General features: G+C 40.0%; 1 protein-coding gene across 1 annotated transcript in view; it reads right to left on the minus strand.

Annotated features, from left to right (window-relative positions):
- Positions 1–19,218, minus strand: part of mad1l1 (mitotic arrest deficient 1 like 1) — a 69,527-nt gene that overhangs the window by 15,615 nt on the left and 34,694 nt on the right. Inside the window, exon 17 of the mRNA XM_031743878.2 lies at positions 16,026–16,219. Within this exon, the coding sequence (XP_031599738.1) occupies positions 16,026–16,219 (194 nt within the window). The remainder of the gene's footprint in view (positions 1–16,025; positions 16,220–19,218) is intronic.

Below are 19,218 nucleotides of genomic sequence, written 5' to 3' on the forward strand. Positions count from 1 at the left end.
AGAATGTCCCTTGTTGAGAAGCAAGTTGGCACGTACAGGCAAACAGGTTAAGCCTGTGGCTCTTACCATTCCTGCACGGAAATTTCAGTAGTCCCTCAGGAAATGCCAGTTTTGACTAAGTCTGACTCGGAGAGCTATTCGGGGTTTGAGGACTTTGTGTCAGATGGGTTTGTATCACTCCCAGGTGATGTTCATAAAGTTCCTGTAAAGATTTTTGCGTGACACAGGAGCGAAGGATTCTTTATCTTAGCCTCCGTGTTACCATTTTCACAGGTTACTGATACTAGTGAGTGTGTACTTGTTCAAGGCATGGGTTTAACCACTATCTGTGCCCCATTGCATAAGGTCAGGCTGTCATGCAGTTTTGTGGATGATGATATCTGCATTGGTGTTCGTCCTGCTTTGCCACTTGAGGGCGTACATGTGATTTTGGGCAATGATTTGGCTGGAAATCGCGTCTGGGCTGACAGTTCTTTGCCTGTTAAATCTAGAGTTCTGAATGAGTCCCATGAGTGTGAACAGGGTTTTTCTGACTTTGTAGCTTGTGCTGTTACAAGGGCTGCAGCTAAAGGGATGCGGAGCCTGTAACTCAAGCAGAAGAGTGTCAGGTTGTCAAAGATTTGATTGTTCCTGAACATTTGTCAGTTTCCCAACAAGAGCTAGTTCAAGCACAGCATGCTGATGAGTCTTTGGCTGAGTTGTTTTGCCAGGTGCAACCTAGTGTTGACGCTAGAAGTGCGGCCTCGGGTTATTTTCTGCAGAAGGATGTACTAGTCCGTAAGTGGAGTCCGCAAGGGTTGGACTGTGTTGGACGTCCAGTTGTCCAGATTGTGATTCCGACTAAATACCGTGACGAGGTGTTGAAGTGTTCTCATGACAAATCTGGGCATTTGGGAGTGACGAAGACTTACAATTACATCATGCGCTACTTCTTTTGGCCACGTCTTAAGCGTGATGTTTCAGCTTACATTAAAACCTGCCATATTTGCCAAGTTGTAGGTAAGCCCAATCAATCTATTAAACCTGCTCCACTTTGTCCCATCCCTGCTGTGAGTAACCCATTTGAACATTTGATCATTGACTGTGTGGGCCCTCTTCCTAGATCAAAATCTGGTTCAGAGTATCTTTTGACTGTGATGTGCCAGGTTACGCGTTATCCTGCTGCATATCCACTGCGCACCATCACAGCCAAGTCTGTGGTGAAGGCATTGACACAGTTTATTTCTATATTTGGCATACCGAAGATTATCCAGAGTGACCAGGGATCAAACTTTTCATCCAATCTATTTGCGCAAGTTCTTAAGCTGTTGAATATTACACATAACAAAGCCTCTCCTTATCATCCGCAGAGCCAAGGTGCTTTAGAGCGCTTCCATCAAACGCTGAAGTCCTTGTTACGTGCCTATTGCACAGAAATGAGGGGTGACTGGGAGGAAGGTTTGCCGTGGCTTCTGTTGGCAGCACGGGAAGTGTGCCAGGAGAGTACTGGGTTTAGCCCAAATGACTTGGTCTTTGGCCACAAAGTTCGGGGACCCTTGAAAGTGCTGTGTGATAAGTGGTTATCAGGTGAACCACCAGTGAATTTGATAGATTATGTTAATGGTTTTCGGCACAGACTGTATGTGGCAGGTCAGTTGGCCAAACAGAACCTTGGGAAGGCTCAGGTCAAGATGAAATATTTTCATGACCGGCGTTCTGAAGAGCAGCAGTTTAGTGAGGGTGACCAGGTTTTGGCTTTGCTGCCGATTGCAGGGTCACCTTTCCAGGCACGGTTTGCTGGGCCTTACACCGTAGTACAGAAACTGTCTGACCTGAATTATCTGATTGCTACCCCAGATCGCCGGAAAAGAAATCAACTTTGCCATGTTAATTTGTTAAAACCATATCATGTTCGTCCTTTGTCCGTCGGTCTGTCAGGCTCTCTCATTTCTCCTTCCACTTGAAGTCCAGCGTTGACTGCTTGTACAATGGCGCAGTCAGTTTGTGGGGGAGGATGTGGCAGCACCTGATGATCCTTTATTGCTTGGTCGTCTGAAGAATTCAGACACTCTTCAGAACTTGGATGTGCTGTTGGGCCATTTGCCTACTGATAAACGTGCAGAACTGTCTGCATTAATTAAAAGTTATCCAACTTTGTTTAGAGATACACCTTCTAAAACAACCTTGATAGAGCATGATATTGATGTGGGTGATGCAAAACCAATTCGGCAGAGGTTCTACAGGGTCTCTGAGGAAAAGAGTAAAATAATTGCGAAGGAAGTTCAGTACATGTTGGAAAACAACATTGCAGTGCCGTCATCATCAAGCTGGGCTTCCCCATGTTTGTTGGTTGAAAAAGCTGATAAATCACCACGTTGTTGCACAGACTTTCGTAAAGTAAATGCAGTGACCAAACCCGATTCCTATCCTTTGCCTCATATTGACGACTGTATTGACCGAGTTGGTGCAGCAGAATATGTGAGCAAGTTTGACCTGTTGAAGGGATATTGGCAGGTGCCACTGACTCCCAGAGCTCAGGAAATATCTGCTTTCATCACACCATCTGGTCTTTATTCATATACAGTCATGGGTTTTGGTTTGCGCAATGCTCCAGCTACATTTCAGCGACTCATGAATATGGTTGTTAATGGGCTGAGAGGCTGTGCTGTTTACCTAGATGACGTGGTGGTATATAGTAGCACCTGGGAGGATCATCTGGATCGTATTCGCACTCTGTTTGAACGCTTAGTTTGGGGAAATCTGACTATCAACCTGGCAAAATGTGAATTTGCAAAAGCAACTGTGACCTATCTTGGTAAGGTTGTGGGCCAAGGTTATGTGAGGGCGGTTGATGCAAAGGTGTTGGCCATCAAAGAGTTCCCTGTTCCAGTAACCAAAAAGAACTCATGAGATTTTTGGGTCTGGTCGGTTATTATCGTTGTTTTGTCGAAACTTTTCAACAGTGGTTGCTCCTCTGACTGATTTGTTGAAGGCCAAAGTAAAGTTTATTTGGTCTGCAGCATGCCAGCAAGCTTTTCGGGATGTGAAAGCTTTACTGTGCTCTGAACCTGTGCTTTTAGCACCTCGTCTGGATCAGCCCTTCAAGCTGTATGTAGATCCCAGCCACATTGGTGCAGGTGCTGTTCTAGTCCAAGCTGACAAGCAAGGTACTGAACATCCAGTTAGTTTCTATTCCAAGAAGTTCAACTCCCATCAGCTGAACTATTCAGTCATTGAAAAGGAAGCTTTGGCATTAATTTTGGCCTTGCAGCATTTCAGAGTATATTTGGATTCTGCTCGGCCTATTGAGGTATTCTCTGACCATAACCCTCTCACCTTCTTGAACTCATTGCAGAACCCAAATCAGAGGCTCATGCGGTGGGCTCTCTTTTTGCAGCCTTACACTTTGGACATCCAGCACATTAAGGGCAAAGATAATGTCTTGGCAGATGCTTTGTCCCGTGCCCCTTTGTAACCAGCAGCTTCACTCCTCATATGTTTTGAAGTATGTCCTCTCCAGTATCGTTTTCCTTCCTCTTAAATTGCTCCTAGGTACCAAGGTTGCTGAGGTTGGAGATGTGCTGAAGATGAAAGGACTTTCAGCATGGAGAAAGGTGTTGCGTGGGTGTACATGGTACATGTTCTTCTAGCTGCAAATTCATAATGTAAATGATTGTGTTTGTCCACTCAGGGTAAGACCCTGTTCTATGGGGGGGAGTGTGACAGCCAGTGGGCTGGCCTTGTGTTTTGCTTTTGCTTTTACCTGTTTTTGCAGGTAGGTGGAGCTGACCCAATTACAGATGCAGCACACCTGAGTAGGCCAGTCCCAGTGCATATAAAAGACACTTTGACTGAACCAGCTGGGTCTCTCTTGCTCTGACTGGCTCTGTCTCTGGCTCCCGTCTTGTTCGTTTGGAAGTTTCAGTTATGGCTGTTATGTCCTTTACATTGTGTTTAAGTTACTTTACCTTATTTTCATTAAATATGTTTTACAGCCTTTAGAAGCCTGTGTGTGGTCTCCCATTTGTTTGTCACTTCCTATGAGCCGGGTTGTGACAACTATACTAGCTCACAAAATGAATGCCAATAAAGCGTCAGGCATACGAGGTGTGTAGGACAGCAGTACCCTCAGTGACCACTTTTGACTGCAAGGCAATTCTGTCTCCAAAGACCTGCAGCATGACACCCATCACTCTCACACAGATTGATTATTTGTAAACTTTGCCATAGTCTAATTTACAAATGGAGACAGACTGCCAACACACTGCAATCAGTTGAAGTCAGTCTGTGACCAGTTGCAAACACCATTACTACGTTTTATACCTTGTGAAGCACTTTGTGATCTTTTATCTAGAAATGTGCTATATAAATAAAATTTTACTTACTTTACTTACTTACTGCTAACAAAATAAACTGGATTCAGAGTGTAAGATTTTACATGGCACCATTTCCACAAAATATTGTGTAAATATTAGTACTGAGTGTTAAAAACAGACCTGATGATCAGAATTCCCTATGAAGGTGAGATTTACAGCCTATTTCAACTTAATTTGCTGTAATGCACCAAAGTTGCTGTGTGTTACATTCCACAGTTAGAAAGCTAATATTGTGAAATATTATGTGCACGATTTGTTGGCTTTGCATCTGATTCTCAGTAGAAGAGTTTCACAGTTTACATGTAATTAAACTTTTCTCTAACTGAACCGAGGTTCTTAAATATGTCGAGATCTATTAGTCATTTCTTAACATTTATACATTTTCTGTAAATTCATTTAGCCCTGAAACAGGTTCCCATAGGACTCCTCAGGGATTTGTGATGTGGAATATCAAGATTGTTAGCATAATGAACATGCTTCTCCTGATTTAATTTGCAAATAAGGATAGAAAAAAAATAAGAAAATTTGGAAATAGTTCATAAGCCATCCTTTTCCTAACTTGGCAATTCTAGCCTCCAAATCACATTTACAAACATTACTTCGATAAAGCTGCCTGTCTCTTAAGTGGATTTCTTTTCCATGTAGGTGGCTAATTACAGTCTATAAAGCAAAAATAGTAAGAGTCACAGATACATAAGAGAAAGCAGAAAAGGTAGGTAACCTTTTATTGCCAAACAGCAGCATGGAGAATATTTACAGCACAAACCTCAAAGCTTACATTGGCCTACATTTCTCACATTGCAACTGGACTGACGATAGCTCAGTCAGAAATTCTGGCGTGTTCTGCTAGCAGTGGCTAATTCAGCAGCTGTACTATATGACGGGTGACCGACTAAGTCCTGTAAGCTACGGCAAACGGACATATCAACGCGGCAAATGTGTACACAGCTTCCTCAATCCATGAGTTTATGCGCACACGTAAACTACTTCTGAGACTCAGCAGTCCTATTGATCAGAAGTGAATAAATAATTGATGTTATTTTTCAACATGTTTTTTTATTAGTACAAATGCGATTAACTGATGACCACTTAGCACCGGCATTAATGTGTCATCTTTCCTCGAGTCCGTGGCAGAGATGAAGCAGCCTTCTCCGGCTCGGGAATATTCATGACCTCAGGTGGACTTATGTGTGGCTGTGATGTATCATGTTACCATGGAGACAGCAGACATATGTTCCGAACATCGACCAGAGGAGGTAGTGACGCCGACAAGAGCAGGCACGCAAAAGTGCACGCACAGACACACACGCGCCCGCATATTCACATACACACCCCGAGGGCAAGCAGGACAGGAAACTGTCAGGAGAAATCAGAGTCAACATTCTCCTCTTTCTCTGGGATTTTTCACTCCGAGACCGCTCTCTGAAGGCTTAAGTACATACAGTCCTATCCACTGAAGAAGTACTTAATTTATTCTCTCTTGTATTCCCACCAGCCTTTGTGTTTACTGTTTATTAGTGCTTTGCTCATGTTTATCTTTATTGCTATCAGCGATACATTATTGAGTGTTTTGTTTCAGTCAGTGAGCAAAGTGAAATTCAGTCCCAGTAAGCCTTCTTTTCCAAAAATATTTCAAACACCCACTCATCTCTTTTTCACTTTCATATTCATTTTTATGGCTCTCAACTCCATCTTGTACACATGAGCAAGAGGTTCATGTGTGTACATGCGCTCTGAGATTTTAATGAAAAAAAATAGAGTGGAATAAAATACACAATGTGCTGTTATTCCACTGTACAAAGGGAATTATCTGACTGTACAGTACACACTAACAGTGGCTCAACAATATCCTGAAAGACTGTTTTTAATAACTACATTAGTGGTTTGAAAAAAATGACCTTGTTTGATCAGACTCAGCTAAAAATAGATATGCTACAATGTTATAGCAGCTACTGATGGATGAGTACTGATGGCGAAGTGTTCACTGAACAAATCAGACAACCTAAATGTAGCAAATTAAATTTGCAATAAGTTGGACATAACTGCTGGAATTTAGGCAGGACATTTATTGAAGTTGTACTGCAGTCCCATCCTTCCAACTTTTCACTATTTTTTGTAAGGCTGAATGGGTTTAAGCTGAATATTAATTAATATTAATAACCCACAGAGCAAGTTCCACACACAGCTTCAAATTAAAGGTATCAGTCTTTTAGGGTTTTGATTTAATTATGCATTGAATTATAAAACATTAATCTACTTTAGATTACTCTATGCTATGTATGTACACTGTATATTATATTATTCCTCCATTTTTACATGGAACCAGGACTTTCCCTTTCTGGAAAGTGAGAGGATTAAAAAACTTGCAACCTGATTGTTTTACAAAAATCAATGCGTTAAGCATCATTGGTTTGCTAGATAGCAAACTAGAGGCTTTGTACATTCTACTTAAAACTAAAATTGGAAGCCACTGAGAAAATAAATAAATGTTACCAAACAAACAGCATATTGTAACCTCCCTGAGGGTCTGTTAGTACTACTACCTGTAGAACGATCCATAATCATAATTGTCAAGGGGAAATTGTACTCTAGTAGTCAGTATAATCTTTTAATAATATAAGTTTACTTATGGTAGAATACTGCATGTAATCATTTGTGTTTATATAGTTGATGGCATATTGAAAGAATGTCTCATCCTAGGAGGTCTGTGCAGCATGAAGAGGGGGGTGCGTTCACTCCTTTTCAGAGTGCTCAGGCTTTCACACCCACACCCACATCCTGGGAGTGTGGGAAAGGGGCATACCTTCTTTTATTGTTTTATGATAGGATAAACATATCTATGTCTGTTTTACTCTAAGTGCCTTTTGTTTAGATGAACTGTTGGACTTCCAGACCAGCAGGTTTAGGGAAGTCTTCACGGGGTCACACTCTGACCCCACACACACACACACACACACAAATTAAAACAAGTTTAAAAAACACTTGAAAACTACTAAAGTGTACTGCCAACTTCACTGAAAAATGCATGAAAGTTACAAACCACAACTAAAGAAAAACTACATCCATGTGACTTTAAATCTCTGCTGAATGACTCACCTCGGCTGCTTCACCCGCATGTCAACTCAATCACTCCAGACAAGTCATGTCAGCCAATCTGTCCATTTCTCCAGACATACTTCGTTTTTAAGGCCTAATAGATATACTTAATCCCTTATCGTCATGGAGGTATACATATTAACTTGATTTACAACAAGAAAAAAAGGTGTCAGGTCCATAATAAACACCACAGTGGACTTCAGATTAAACAATCAATATGTGATTAAAGTGCAAACCTTCAGTTTCAATTCAAAGAGGTTTGTAGTAGTAGGGCTATCATGAAAATGGAATTTCAAACTTTATACTGATACCCGCGAAAAGGCTCAATGCCATTTTCAATATCGCAGAGGAAAAATAATAAGAAAGTTAAAATAATAATAAATAAGCCTCCATTTCCCAAATAATAATAAAGATTCAAGCAAAAACACAGACTTTAGGTAAATTATAAATGGACTGGTTCTTACATTGGGGTTAGTAAATTGCCCAACAATATTTTGGCGTGAACACTGGAGCAGCCAGGGATCCAACCTTCCAATTAGCAGATGACCTGCTGACTTCCTGAGCTACAGCCACCGCATGTTGCTATGATGTTCTTTTTACGAAATGTTGAGTTAGCTTTATGTCAGATGTAATCAGACCGAAACCTAAAAGCTTTACTTTTGATTCATCGGCCCACAGAATCATTTCCCAAATGTCTTGGCAATCATTAAGATGTTTTTGGCAAACATGAGACGAGCCTTTGTGTTATTCTTGGTCAGCAGTCGTTTCTCCTTGAACTGTCCCATGGATGCCATTTTTGTATCTTTCTTATTGTTTAATCATGAACTCTGACCTTAACTGAGGCAAGTGAGTCTGCAGTTCTTTAGGGGTTTCTGGATTCTTTTGTGACCTACTGTCTCTTGGTTGTAAACTTTGAAAATGACAAGCCTGACTCTTCGAAAAGGTTCTCTATTTGGTTAACTGTTGTAGAGGATTAAGAGCTTGGAAAGAAAAGCGTCTTCAAGCAACTTAAAGAAGTCGAGACACTTTTCTTTCCAAGCTCTTTAGACTACCATGACCTGGATGACTGAGAACCTTCACGGACATGTTGTAGAGGATTCTTAACCATGGAAATGATTTTGTGATCCTCCACTTTAGTTTCCTTCTGTGGATCTTCAGGCCTTTTGGTATTAATAAGTTCATTGTTTATTTTTAATCTCATATTTAGAGTTCTAGTGAGCAGCTAGTTGAACACCACCTCCAGATCTTTTATCAACTTAATTTGTCATAAAGTAACAAAGAAGCAGGCTTCGCCTGGCCATTAATCTGCTTATCAGTCAATTGTACAATTAATTTTGATCCTCTGAAAACAGAGGGATACTTGCTATAGTTAACTCTATAGTGTTAAAACACTTGAATTAAAAGCTAACAGTCAGCAATTCAATAAAAAACATGATTTAATGTAAAATTCACTGTGATGACATACAGAGGTAAAATTACAAAAGACAATCACCGTCCAAAAATGTGGAACGGCAACGAACTGCGAGTACTTGATCTAGATTGGTCTTTTTCTATGAGATACAAGAAAAAGAAAAGGGACTAATGTAAGCATACATTATAAATAAGACTGTTCTATAACTGTCCTCCTTTTTAACATCAGCTGTGTCGATATTTTTACACCCCACTGGGTGCTGTCAATAGCACTGTAGTAGAGGATGAATACATAGAACCTCCTTTCCCTTTAAAATAAGCTCACTGTCTTTATTGTCTAATAAATACAAATGGTCAAAAAGGAGAATGCAATATCTTGGGTCATTATCATTTTAAGTAACGGTCTATAACAGGCGTATATCTGGGAGGTGATGTTGACACCAGTAACCTTTCGAGCCGCTGGCCCAGCTGGGCCCCACTGCACGAGCTCCTTACAGCTGTTGCAACCAGCTTCCCTGGCAGTCAAGCTCTGCTTTAAGTTATTTTAAAATTAAGCTATAACAGACAAATGAATAAACTATTCAAGCTGTGATGGCTTATAATCCGTCTTACACACCCTCACAGGCAAACACATTTGTGTGGCGTTAATCATTCCCCAGTGGCTGATAAAACAGAGACAGGTCATTAAGTCTCGACAGTGTTCATAAACTGTACTTTATTAACTGTCCTCTTCTTTCGCCCACTGACACACACAGACACAAATTATTTTGCTTTTTCAAAAGGCACTTTTTCATTGCTTCTACTCTGTCTGCGTATCACCTATCCTCAACTGTTCCCTCATACGTTTTTCTTCCGCTCCATCTCTCTTTTGTGAGAGGACTGACAGTTAATTGGGAGTGTGTTTTAATGAGCTGGCCCTGAGATTTTATCTTCTCCTTTCATTAGGAAGGGAAGACAGGGGAGAGCGTGTCAAGGAAGTGAAAGAAGAGGGAGAGAGAGTAAAGGAGGCAAGGAACGAAACGAGAGAAAAAAAAGTCAGTGAATAGAGAACATCGAGAAGTTTTTAGTAAGTGCTGTGGAGAGCTCTGTGCGTGTTTGTTTATTTGTTAATGAGCTAATCAATAGCAGAGGTGTGTAAGCCCAGCAGTGGGCCTGCTTTGAGAGATTACTTACAAAGACGCACAACTTGGAAGACTTGTTTATCTACAATGTTCTTCTCTTATTTTTAAACTGGCCTGACTAGACTAAAGTTGCTCAACTCAGGTTTCTCAGGCACAAATCAGGACAATATAAACCTCAATCTCAATGTGAATCACAAGAATTTGTGTCAAATCTACCATTTTAAGCAACTGCACAGTTTGATTGTATAAAACAAAAATAAATAATTGTTTAAAAATAAAATTTTATTTCTAATACCACAGAGGAAATTAATACAGAAAAATCTACAGCAAGATTTGCAGCAAGGTGAAAAGTGTTTATGCATAAATAAACACTTTTCACCTTGCTTTTGTTGTTTAAAAACAACAACAACAAAAAAAACCCAAATATATAAAAAAAATGACTGGACAAGGATGTTTATTTATGCATATAAACATCCTTGTCCAGTCATTTTTTAATATATTTGTTTTTTTAACTTATGGGCTTATGTGAACTCTTAAATTCACAAATGCTATTATAACACTCATTCGGCATCTTCTCCTTGAACCTTCATGAAGAAAAATGCTAAAATAAGTCAATCACTCACACTCCTAAGGTGTTTATCTCTCTGATTAGCAGAGCCTCATAAATATCTAATCACTGATGCTAATCAGATTGCTCACCTAGGGGTGAGCTAAAAATATAAAGCACATGCACAAGCTACACTAAGCCCCCCCCTCCAAAAACCCCCCTAAAAAACTACCCTTTCCCTAGGTAAATAATGGCATCACATGCTTTAAAAAAATCTAATTGATATTGATATACCTTTATTAGTCCCACAAGGGGAAATTTCATGTAACATTAATCCATTATTGATCAACCAACAACAGTTCTGCATAAACTCTGGGCAATGAGGATGATTTTTCACTGTTTCTTGTTAGCGGCACTAAAAGAATCACACAGATACAGTCAGTTCTGATGCCTGCAGCTTTGATCTCCTTCCACTTTAAGGCTGGCTGTTAAAAGAATTACACAGTCAGGCTTCAGACTATTTGGTAAAACTGATCAAAAACAGCAGCATTTTGGTGCTAACATAATGACATTCCCTTTGACTTTGAAGTATATCGTACAAACATTTCAAAACAATTGACATCAAATGCTGTACAGGTCTATAACTATTAGGGATGGGTACCGGTGTCATGATGGCACCGGTTCTGACATAAACGGTAGTAACCAGACCGAAAAAGCAGCGCACATTTTGGTGCTTTATTTCGGTGCTTTTTTTTTTTCCTGAGCCAATTCTAGCCAATCATTTTACGTTTCCGAGGATAGTAGGCGGGGCCAGGTACGCGACGTTCTTTTAGAGCAGAGCTACAGATTAAAATGCCCAAGGCGAAGCGATGAAAAGTCTGGCTGTACTTCACAGCAAAAGATGCAAACTCAGCAGCCTGCAACAAGTGCTTTAAGCTGATACTGTGATACTGTCAAAGGAGGTAACACCTCAAATCTGATGAAACACCTGGCGACGCATAGCGTGTTTTTTTTAAAGCCGAGAAATGCGCCGTATTTGATAGCTTGGTGCGAGACCTCACACTGTGCACATCTACTGCGGGTGTGGTGCCTGTTATCGGACCCGGAGTTAGCAACATCCCCCAAAAACCCGAAGAGTAGAGTCCTGGTCCCTAGCCCTGTCAGCGTAGCAGAAATGATGACGGATGATGATGGCGGCAGCAGCCGTTCTCCTCTGCGTGAGTAGCTTAAAGTTGTTCGTGTGTAATTTACGTTGAGTAGGCTAACCACGTTATTAAATTGATGCATGTAAGGTGAACTAACAAACACCGTCATAGTTATATGCGGCTGTCTTCTTGTTTGATGGCAGATGCTCCCTTGACACTGGCCAAAAAGGCTAAAATGACCAAAGGAAAAGTGGAAAACAGTTAAACATGAGAGGTTTTTGGACAAAGTTTGTGTTTTTTCCATTGTTTAAGCACTGCTTCCAGCCAAGAGTGAGACCATATATGCCCTATAGCTGCAGAAAAGGCTAACATTGTTATCTTTTTAAAAAAAAAAAAAACAGCTGAACATGAGAGGTTTTTGGACCAATTTTGTGTTCTCCATTCTTTAAGCACCGGTTTGAGCACCGTTTAAGCACCGGCACCGTTTCAAAAGTACCGGTTTGGCACCGGTATCGGATAAAACCTAAACGATACCCATCCCTAATAACTATTATAGATGATAATATAACAATTGTACCACAGCACATCAAACCTATCATTTTCTTAATGCAGACCTTTACCATGAAAACCACAAGTAATTTCCTAATCTCAAAGTAGACTCCAAGTTGATAAACCTTTTTTTTTTTTTTTTAGGTAAATTGTAAAGTTCAGCTGGATATGGCTGGATAATTAGATTTATAGTCAATTTTTTGTAAATTATTAAACCAGACCTTATAAAACGTTTTTATATCAAATGATTTTATGTCAATCTTTGTCACCACCACAGACATTTAGTGGACCAAACTTATTAATATTACTCTTTTCATTCCCCCGTGTTTTTTGGGAGGGATAAATATCATGATCAGCACAGACACACAGCCTATTTATATTCCTCGGTCAACTGGATAAAATGAAGTCTCTGCTCTGTATTTACCTGTTGCCATGGTGAAATGTGGTGAAACTAAGATTGAACATGCTCAAAGTTGATTGAACTTAGTCTGATCAGGAAACTCAGAGTTGTGTTTGTTGAACATGCCTTCTGGAATAGGATCCAGGCTGTTAACTGCTGTCATTTAGAGCCACAGTACTTTCTCAGATTTCCTTCTCACACTCATAAGTGGGGAGCTGACAGGAGACAGCCTAAGTGAAATAATGTTCAATCGGACAGACAACAACACATTATGTTACAGTAGCTGTGTTAGACTGGGCCAACGTCCTACCTTCTTTGATAAGGTCTCCGATGGAACATAAAGGAAGTGAAAGTAAACAAACGAGCGAAAGAACCCACCGTCATCCCTGGATCATTTCACTCATGACAACTCACTTTTTCCACAGTTTGCACTTAAACAAACATAACATAAACATACAAACAGGAGCTGTCAGTGTAGCAGTGGGAAATACTTCTAAACTGCCCTCCCTCTGCTGTGAGTTACCTCCATGTTACATTAGCTCTACCGTTAGGTGCTGATGCTGTCCCATGGCCAAGTAAACACAGAACATAAACTGAACTGGGCTGAACTGGCTCATTGTCACCGATATTGAATCCAGCTATTCAATTCACTGACCATTTTGGGTCAGTATTGGACTGATATCCAGTCCAAATATTGGCTCGGTGAATCCCTACCATAAGTGACTAAAAAAAAAAAAACAACAACAACAACAACAACAAAACAATAAAAAGACGTTTCTCAGTGTTTATCAACTATTATTTCTTGAAATTACACACTCTTGGCCTGACTTGATGGCAGATAAATACAAACCCTACAGCCGTGCCACTTGGATGGCATTCCTCCTGAATCCTATGAGGAAATAATGCCTAAATTTTCAATGTCATGATGAAGCAGTTAATTTAAATAACTAAAAAGGAAGGACTTTTTTGCTATGCTAATCAGTTTTACTGCAAAATAATAGCCATGATAATACAGAGGAAATCAGGGAATAGACACATAGATCTCTGGGGGTGTACTGTGGTATCTGGCACCAGGACACTGGCAGCAAATCCTTTTGGGTGCCGCGAATTTCATTTTACGGTTTCAGTTCTTTATGTTAAGGCATTTCCATGTTGTTTAACTAAAATGAGTCCAAAGAAGCTTGATCTGAACAACAGCATATATGTTGTCCCTGTATCATCGAATCATTTTTCTGGTCCACATGATAGCCATACATCAGACGTCAACCACAAACTAGAACAAATATCTGAACTGCTGTGTTTAAAAGATTTAACTGACAAAATTCTTTTAGGGAAATCGCAAAAAAATAAGTTTTCAATATCAAAAACATGTAAGCATATTCTAATAGAACCAAAACATAAAACTGTGACCCTGTAAATGAGCAACATGTAGCCTCATTAACCATTTAAAACACCGAACTACAGTAAGGTTACAGGGCTGACAAACAATGAAATACATTTTAATGAGTGTGACATACAGTAATGAATGCATGAGACAAGAGCGAGCGCAGGGGAACGTGACTACTGCAGGTTAAACAGCTTACGCTATAGGAGGGGGATTTGGGTGCCTCTTCTAGAGGGGGATATTAGCAGGATTATCTGGCAACCCTGTTGCTGAGGTGAATAACATTAGAATCCTATTTGTAAAGACTTCTATGCTTCCTGTCCCAAATCCCCCCATTTTATCTCCCTTCTCTCTTGCCTCATAGTACAATTAGTCCACTTTACATTCTCATACCCCAGATTAAACTCACACGCATGCTTAAAAAGCAGACTATATACACATACTGTATTTATGTGTCCTAGTGTGCATCCTCTTTAAAACATGAATGTCACTGTGTGTTTATGTGTGTATGCGCAGGTTTTGATCTTTGTATTCCAATAATAGTACAGGCCTCTCTGCTCCCATAAGCCACTAAGTGTTTGTCATACACTCTCGCAATGGTGCATACTTTGAATACTAATACAGAGGGTGTTAGCATTCGTTTTGGGTATGCATGTGTGGCTTCGTACATCTGTATGCACGTGCAGCCAGCAGTGGGAGGGTGAGGTGGTAGCAAGTGCTGTGCGGTGTGACAGAGTGTTGAGATTGGAACGAGTATGTGTGCATTTGAGTGTGACAGTGCGCGCCATGAGGGCATTATGACTGTGTGTGAGTCTGTATATGTGTGTGTGTGTTTTATGGACACACTCTGAGGTTAATAAATATTGACAGTGAATTATCTCTTCTGGCAGAGTCGCAGGTGGTTTCGATGGAGCAGACCGGACAGAAATCAAAAGAAAAAACAAAAAAACGTGCATGTGCACGTTTACACACCGCTCCTATTTTATATTTTTCCTTTTTCAGCTATTCTTAATTTCAGCAGAATTCTCGAGAGTCCTTGAGCAAGGCACTGATGACCAGTCGCAATAAACTAGCATGTGACAGCAATAATTACCTGCCAAGATAATAAAGCCGCCCCTCTGCCACCTTGCCATTACGGATTCTCCAGGGTTTCTGCTCTAGCTAGGGGCCGCCATCAGAACACGACAGCCGCAGTAACATGGAAATTAGCTAATGCTACACAATTGGGCTAGAGAGAGAAAGAGAGACTGACTGAGCAATAAACAGAGGTAAAAACAAAACTCCAGGATGGAAAGATGAGAGGAAAGTAAAAAAGTAAAGAAAAGCTGTGAAGAGAGCACAACTCTGGATTTATCTCTGTAAAGCTTAAAAAAAGTGTTTTCTAAAAAGCCAAGGTATAATGACAAATTCAGCTTTTATATAGCCCACTCAATAAGCGAGTGGTGATCGATTAATGTAAAACCCACCCTGTGACACTGCCCAGTCATCACTCTCTTCTTCTCTTCCACACAGACGCTGCCAGTCTCCCACACATACAAATTTAAACCACAAAGCAAAGAGTCTCTGTTGGCATAGTGCTCGTCTCACTGCATCGCTAAGCCGATGCACAATGTGGCAAAGTGATGCGGCACCTTGCAAGGTCAAATCTAAACTTCCCGAGGCGGTTTTTTTTAAGAGCTCCCTGGGACAGATATCAACACTTACACAGATGCCATAGCCTGTAGGAGTTTTGCTGACAGTGTGCCCATTTTAACTTCACGCTGCTGTTTAATGATGCACACTATCTGTGGCCAAAAGCTACATGTTTCCATATCTGATCAGTTTAAGTCTGCATCTAAAGAAGGATGTAAAATAACACAACTCCCCCAAAAACGTGTTACTTGTATGCAAGGCTGGATTATGAGTGTATGTATAAATTTCAAGTCTTGCTTCAGCTTCTAAGTATTGTTCCTATTTATTTAAATTTAAAATATTGTGACATTTGATGGCATCCCCAACCTTAGATGAACTTTTCATACCTTTTTGAAGAGCAAGGAGTCATCCATGTGCTCCGCGTAGACAGACGTGAGCCGGTATTGGTTCTCAGTGGTTATATCGATCTGGTAGCCGGTCAGGACGTAGCACACTGTGCGAAACTCCTGTATTTTTCTCTGAAACACCTCTTTCAGTCTCTGGTTCCTCAGCTCTGAACTCTCCATTTGTTTACGCAAATCTGCAATACACAAATCAGTTATATAGCACAGTTATTTTGATAGCATAGTTATATGCTATCAAAATGTACAGTTTCTGGAATAACTCCAGCAACTTAAATTAGCATCTCAAAGACTTGATATTATTAAAATTGCAAAGCCATAAAAATAAAGATTTAGTCAATTTAAATAAACCTGGATTCTAAACGCACAAGCAAAGGAAAAAACTACACGTGGAGACAAAGGGTCGAGCCAGGGTGGAGAATCAGATAGAGTCCAGTGGAGAGTCCAGCATGGAAGTACTTAACATTTGAGGGCGATGACCAGGGCGTGATAACTGATTCCCAAAATGCAATATTTAAATGATTTCCATTTTTGCTTTTCAGACCAAGGGAGGAAGACCTGCAATTAGATCTGTGAACGCCTTTCAATTTAACATCCATCAACATTCAGAGTATCAGAGTATTATCCTTCTTATGGTATAGAGTACAAATACATTACTATTTAGTTTGAGACGGCTGGAATGAAATCATCTATGAACCATAGGCTAAAATATTAGCAATGCCTAATGTTGCATAAATATTTAATGTGACTAACGTTACAGCACGTAGTTACATTTATCATCCAAACACTGCTGCCTGTCTACCATCAATGATATATAATTTTACCATTTTAAAGTTTCCCAGTTAGTTAAAATAACTTTTTATTAAAGAGTTTATGGCGTTTATGTTTAGGAACATAAACTGGTACGATATCAATCTCTACCCCACAGCAATCCATCTGCTCATTCAGGGTCTACATACTACTATAAAGCAGAGCACGGTGGCGTCTGAAGCAGTCAGCTGCATCTCCTAGCTGGGAGCAGAGATAATCATGAAGGGGAGAAACAGAATGGGGCTTGACTTTAATTTGTTGAAAATCAATTTGGGATAATTACTTTAATTTGGAGACTTGATTTGAGAAGTCAGAGAAATTAGTTTGTCTGAGGAAAAAAATGAGCCGTTATGGAGGTAATTATTTACAATGTGATCCCCACAGAAGAGAAAGTTAAAAAGGATATAGATGCAAATGTGGAGCCATGAATATTTTGTAAGTACACAAGTGGTAAAAGGAGAGCTGGGAAAGGAACAACCACAAAGAGGCAAATATTTACTTTTTGTAGATATTTGTGCCAATTTTCTCAACACTGATGTATGCAAATCTGAGAAAATGTGAAAAAACAAACAAACAAAAAAACACAAGTGCAGGCAGGAGCACCATAAAGACTATTAACCAAAAAAAACAAAAACACCTGGATGGGGGAGATGATGTAACCAGGCAAATAAAATGCTTACCTAACGCCTCTGAAAAGCTTGGTGTTTGCTACTGATTTTTTTTAAAGGTTAAAAGCATTTCTGTTGCTCAAATGTGAACCTACATTGTTCACCTTACTTAACAACCAGTCCTTTTCACTTTTTTCCTCTCTCTCTACAGTCAGCATCAGTCAGTCAAAACTCTGTTCTCTTACACCATAATGTGTCGTTTCAAGAGCAGTCAGGGAGTTTTTATTCCCCTAACTTCTAACCCTGCTGAGATTGATAATTATTTCTACTCATCATTCTCCTCTTCATAGCGTATAGCTTGGCCGATTACATTTTTATCTGTCATTATTAAACAAGTGAATGACTAGAAAGTATAAACTTAAGAGTCTGGGACTGAGCCTGCCAGTGTGTGTCTACGTGCCTGTCTGTCTCCTGGGTGACTGGGCTCCTCTCAAGTGTCAGTCACCGCGGTTAAATACTGTTTCAAGACTTCAGAAATGTGACAAAACTGTCACTTTATGACAGCCATCAAAATGCCCTGAAAATGGTTGGGAATTCTCAGGCTGCAGCAACCAATACATTTCCTTCTCCGTGCAGACAAGTGGACACACAGGAATGTGGACATGTCGTTATCTGTGCAATCGCAAAGACAAACACGTACAAGTGGGCACACAAATGTGTCAACGTACGTGTTGAGTTACTAAATCCGAGTATTAGTTAGAATACTTTTCACACAAACTTTTACAGTTTTGGTGACTTCTGTATTTCAGTCTTGATTGGTGTCTACAGGTCTGTGTACATAAGGGCTCAAAAGCTGTCAGCTGCATAGGGAGCGTCTTATTTATATATTTTCTTCTCTCATTTTCAGTCTAAAATGCTGCTAAAATTTGCACTCATATCAGAAGCCAAAATAAAAAACAAAACAAAACAAAACAAAACTAGTGTCCCAAAACATCTACAAAAGTCTTGAACCCCTCACATCATTATATAAGGGAAATGGAAAATAGGAGCAGCGATTTACTGAAAACTGCAAACATGCATAATCAATATTTAGTACGACCACTTTTATTCTTAATCTTCAACACAGCCTGAACTCTCTTAATCAGGCTTTCCTGTCATTTCTTTAAGTAGTCTTCAGGAATATTTCCCCAGGCTTCTTGGAGGACCGTTTCTGCCTTTTGTCCTGTTCTCTGTCAGGATGATCCCACACTGCTTCAATAATGTTGAGGTCCAGCCTCTGGGGAGGCCCATCCATGACTGACAGTGTTCCACTTTGTGTTTTCCTATTCAGGATCATCATCACGCTGAAAAGTTGTCCACTTGTATAATTTGCCATACGTCAGCCTTTACTACCCATTTACTACCTTTTCTAGAGACGTGGTGTTCAGATAATGATACTTTTATGCCTGCCACTTCTTTTGGCCTCCACTTGTTTTTTGCTGAGATAAGTTTTCAGCTAATAATTTTTGAGAATCATAAAAAAAAATTGTATTTTACACCTCTCAAACTGTAATATTTAAAGTTTTCATAGATTTGAAATAAAATGTAAAAAAATCTCTGCACACGTGAACCAAGCGAAGGGTTCCACAACAATTTAAATGCAACTCGTGTATCCTGTCTCCATAAACACTACAACACTTATTAAATCACAATGTTTTAGTCTGACTGACCTGATAAAGGTACCTGATGAAGCTAAGTGAGACAGTGTGCGGAGGTTATAT

This window comes from Oreochromis aureus, linkage group 6, assembly GCF_013358895.1.
Source record: "Oreochromis aureus strain Israel breed Guangdong linkage group 6, ZZ_aureus, whole genome shotgun sequence".
In the NCBI taxonomy this organism is placed as follows: Eukaryota; Metazoa; Chordata; class Actinopteri; order Cichliformes; family Cichlidae; genus Oreochromis; species Oreochromis aureus.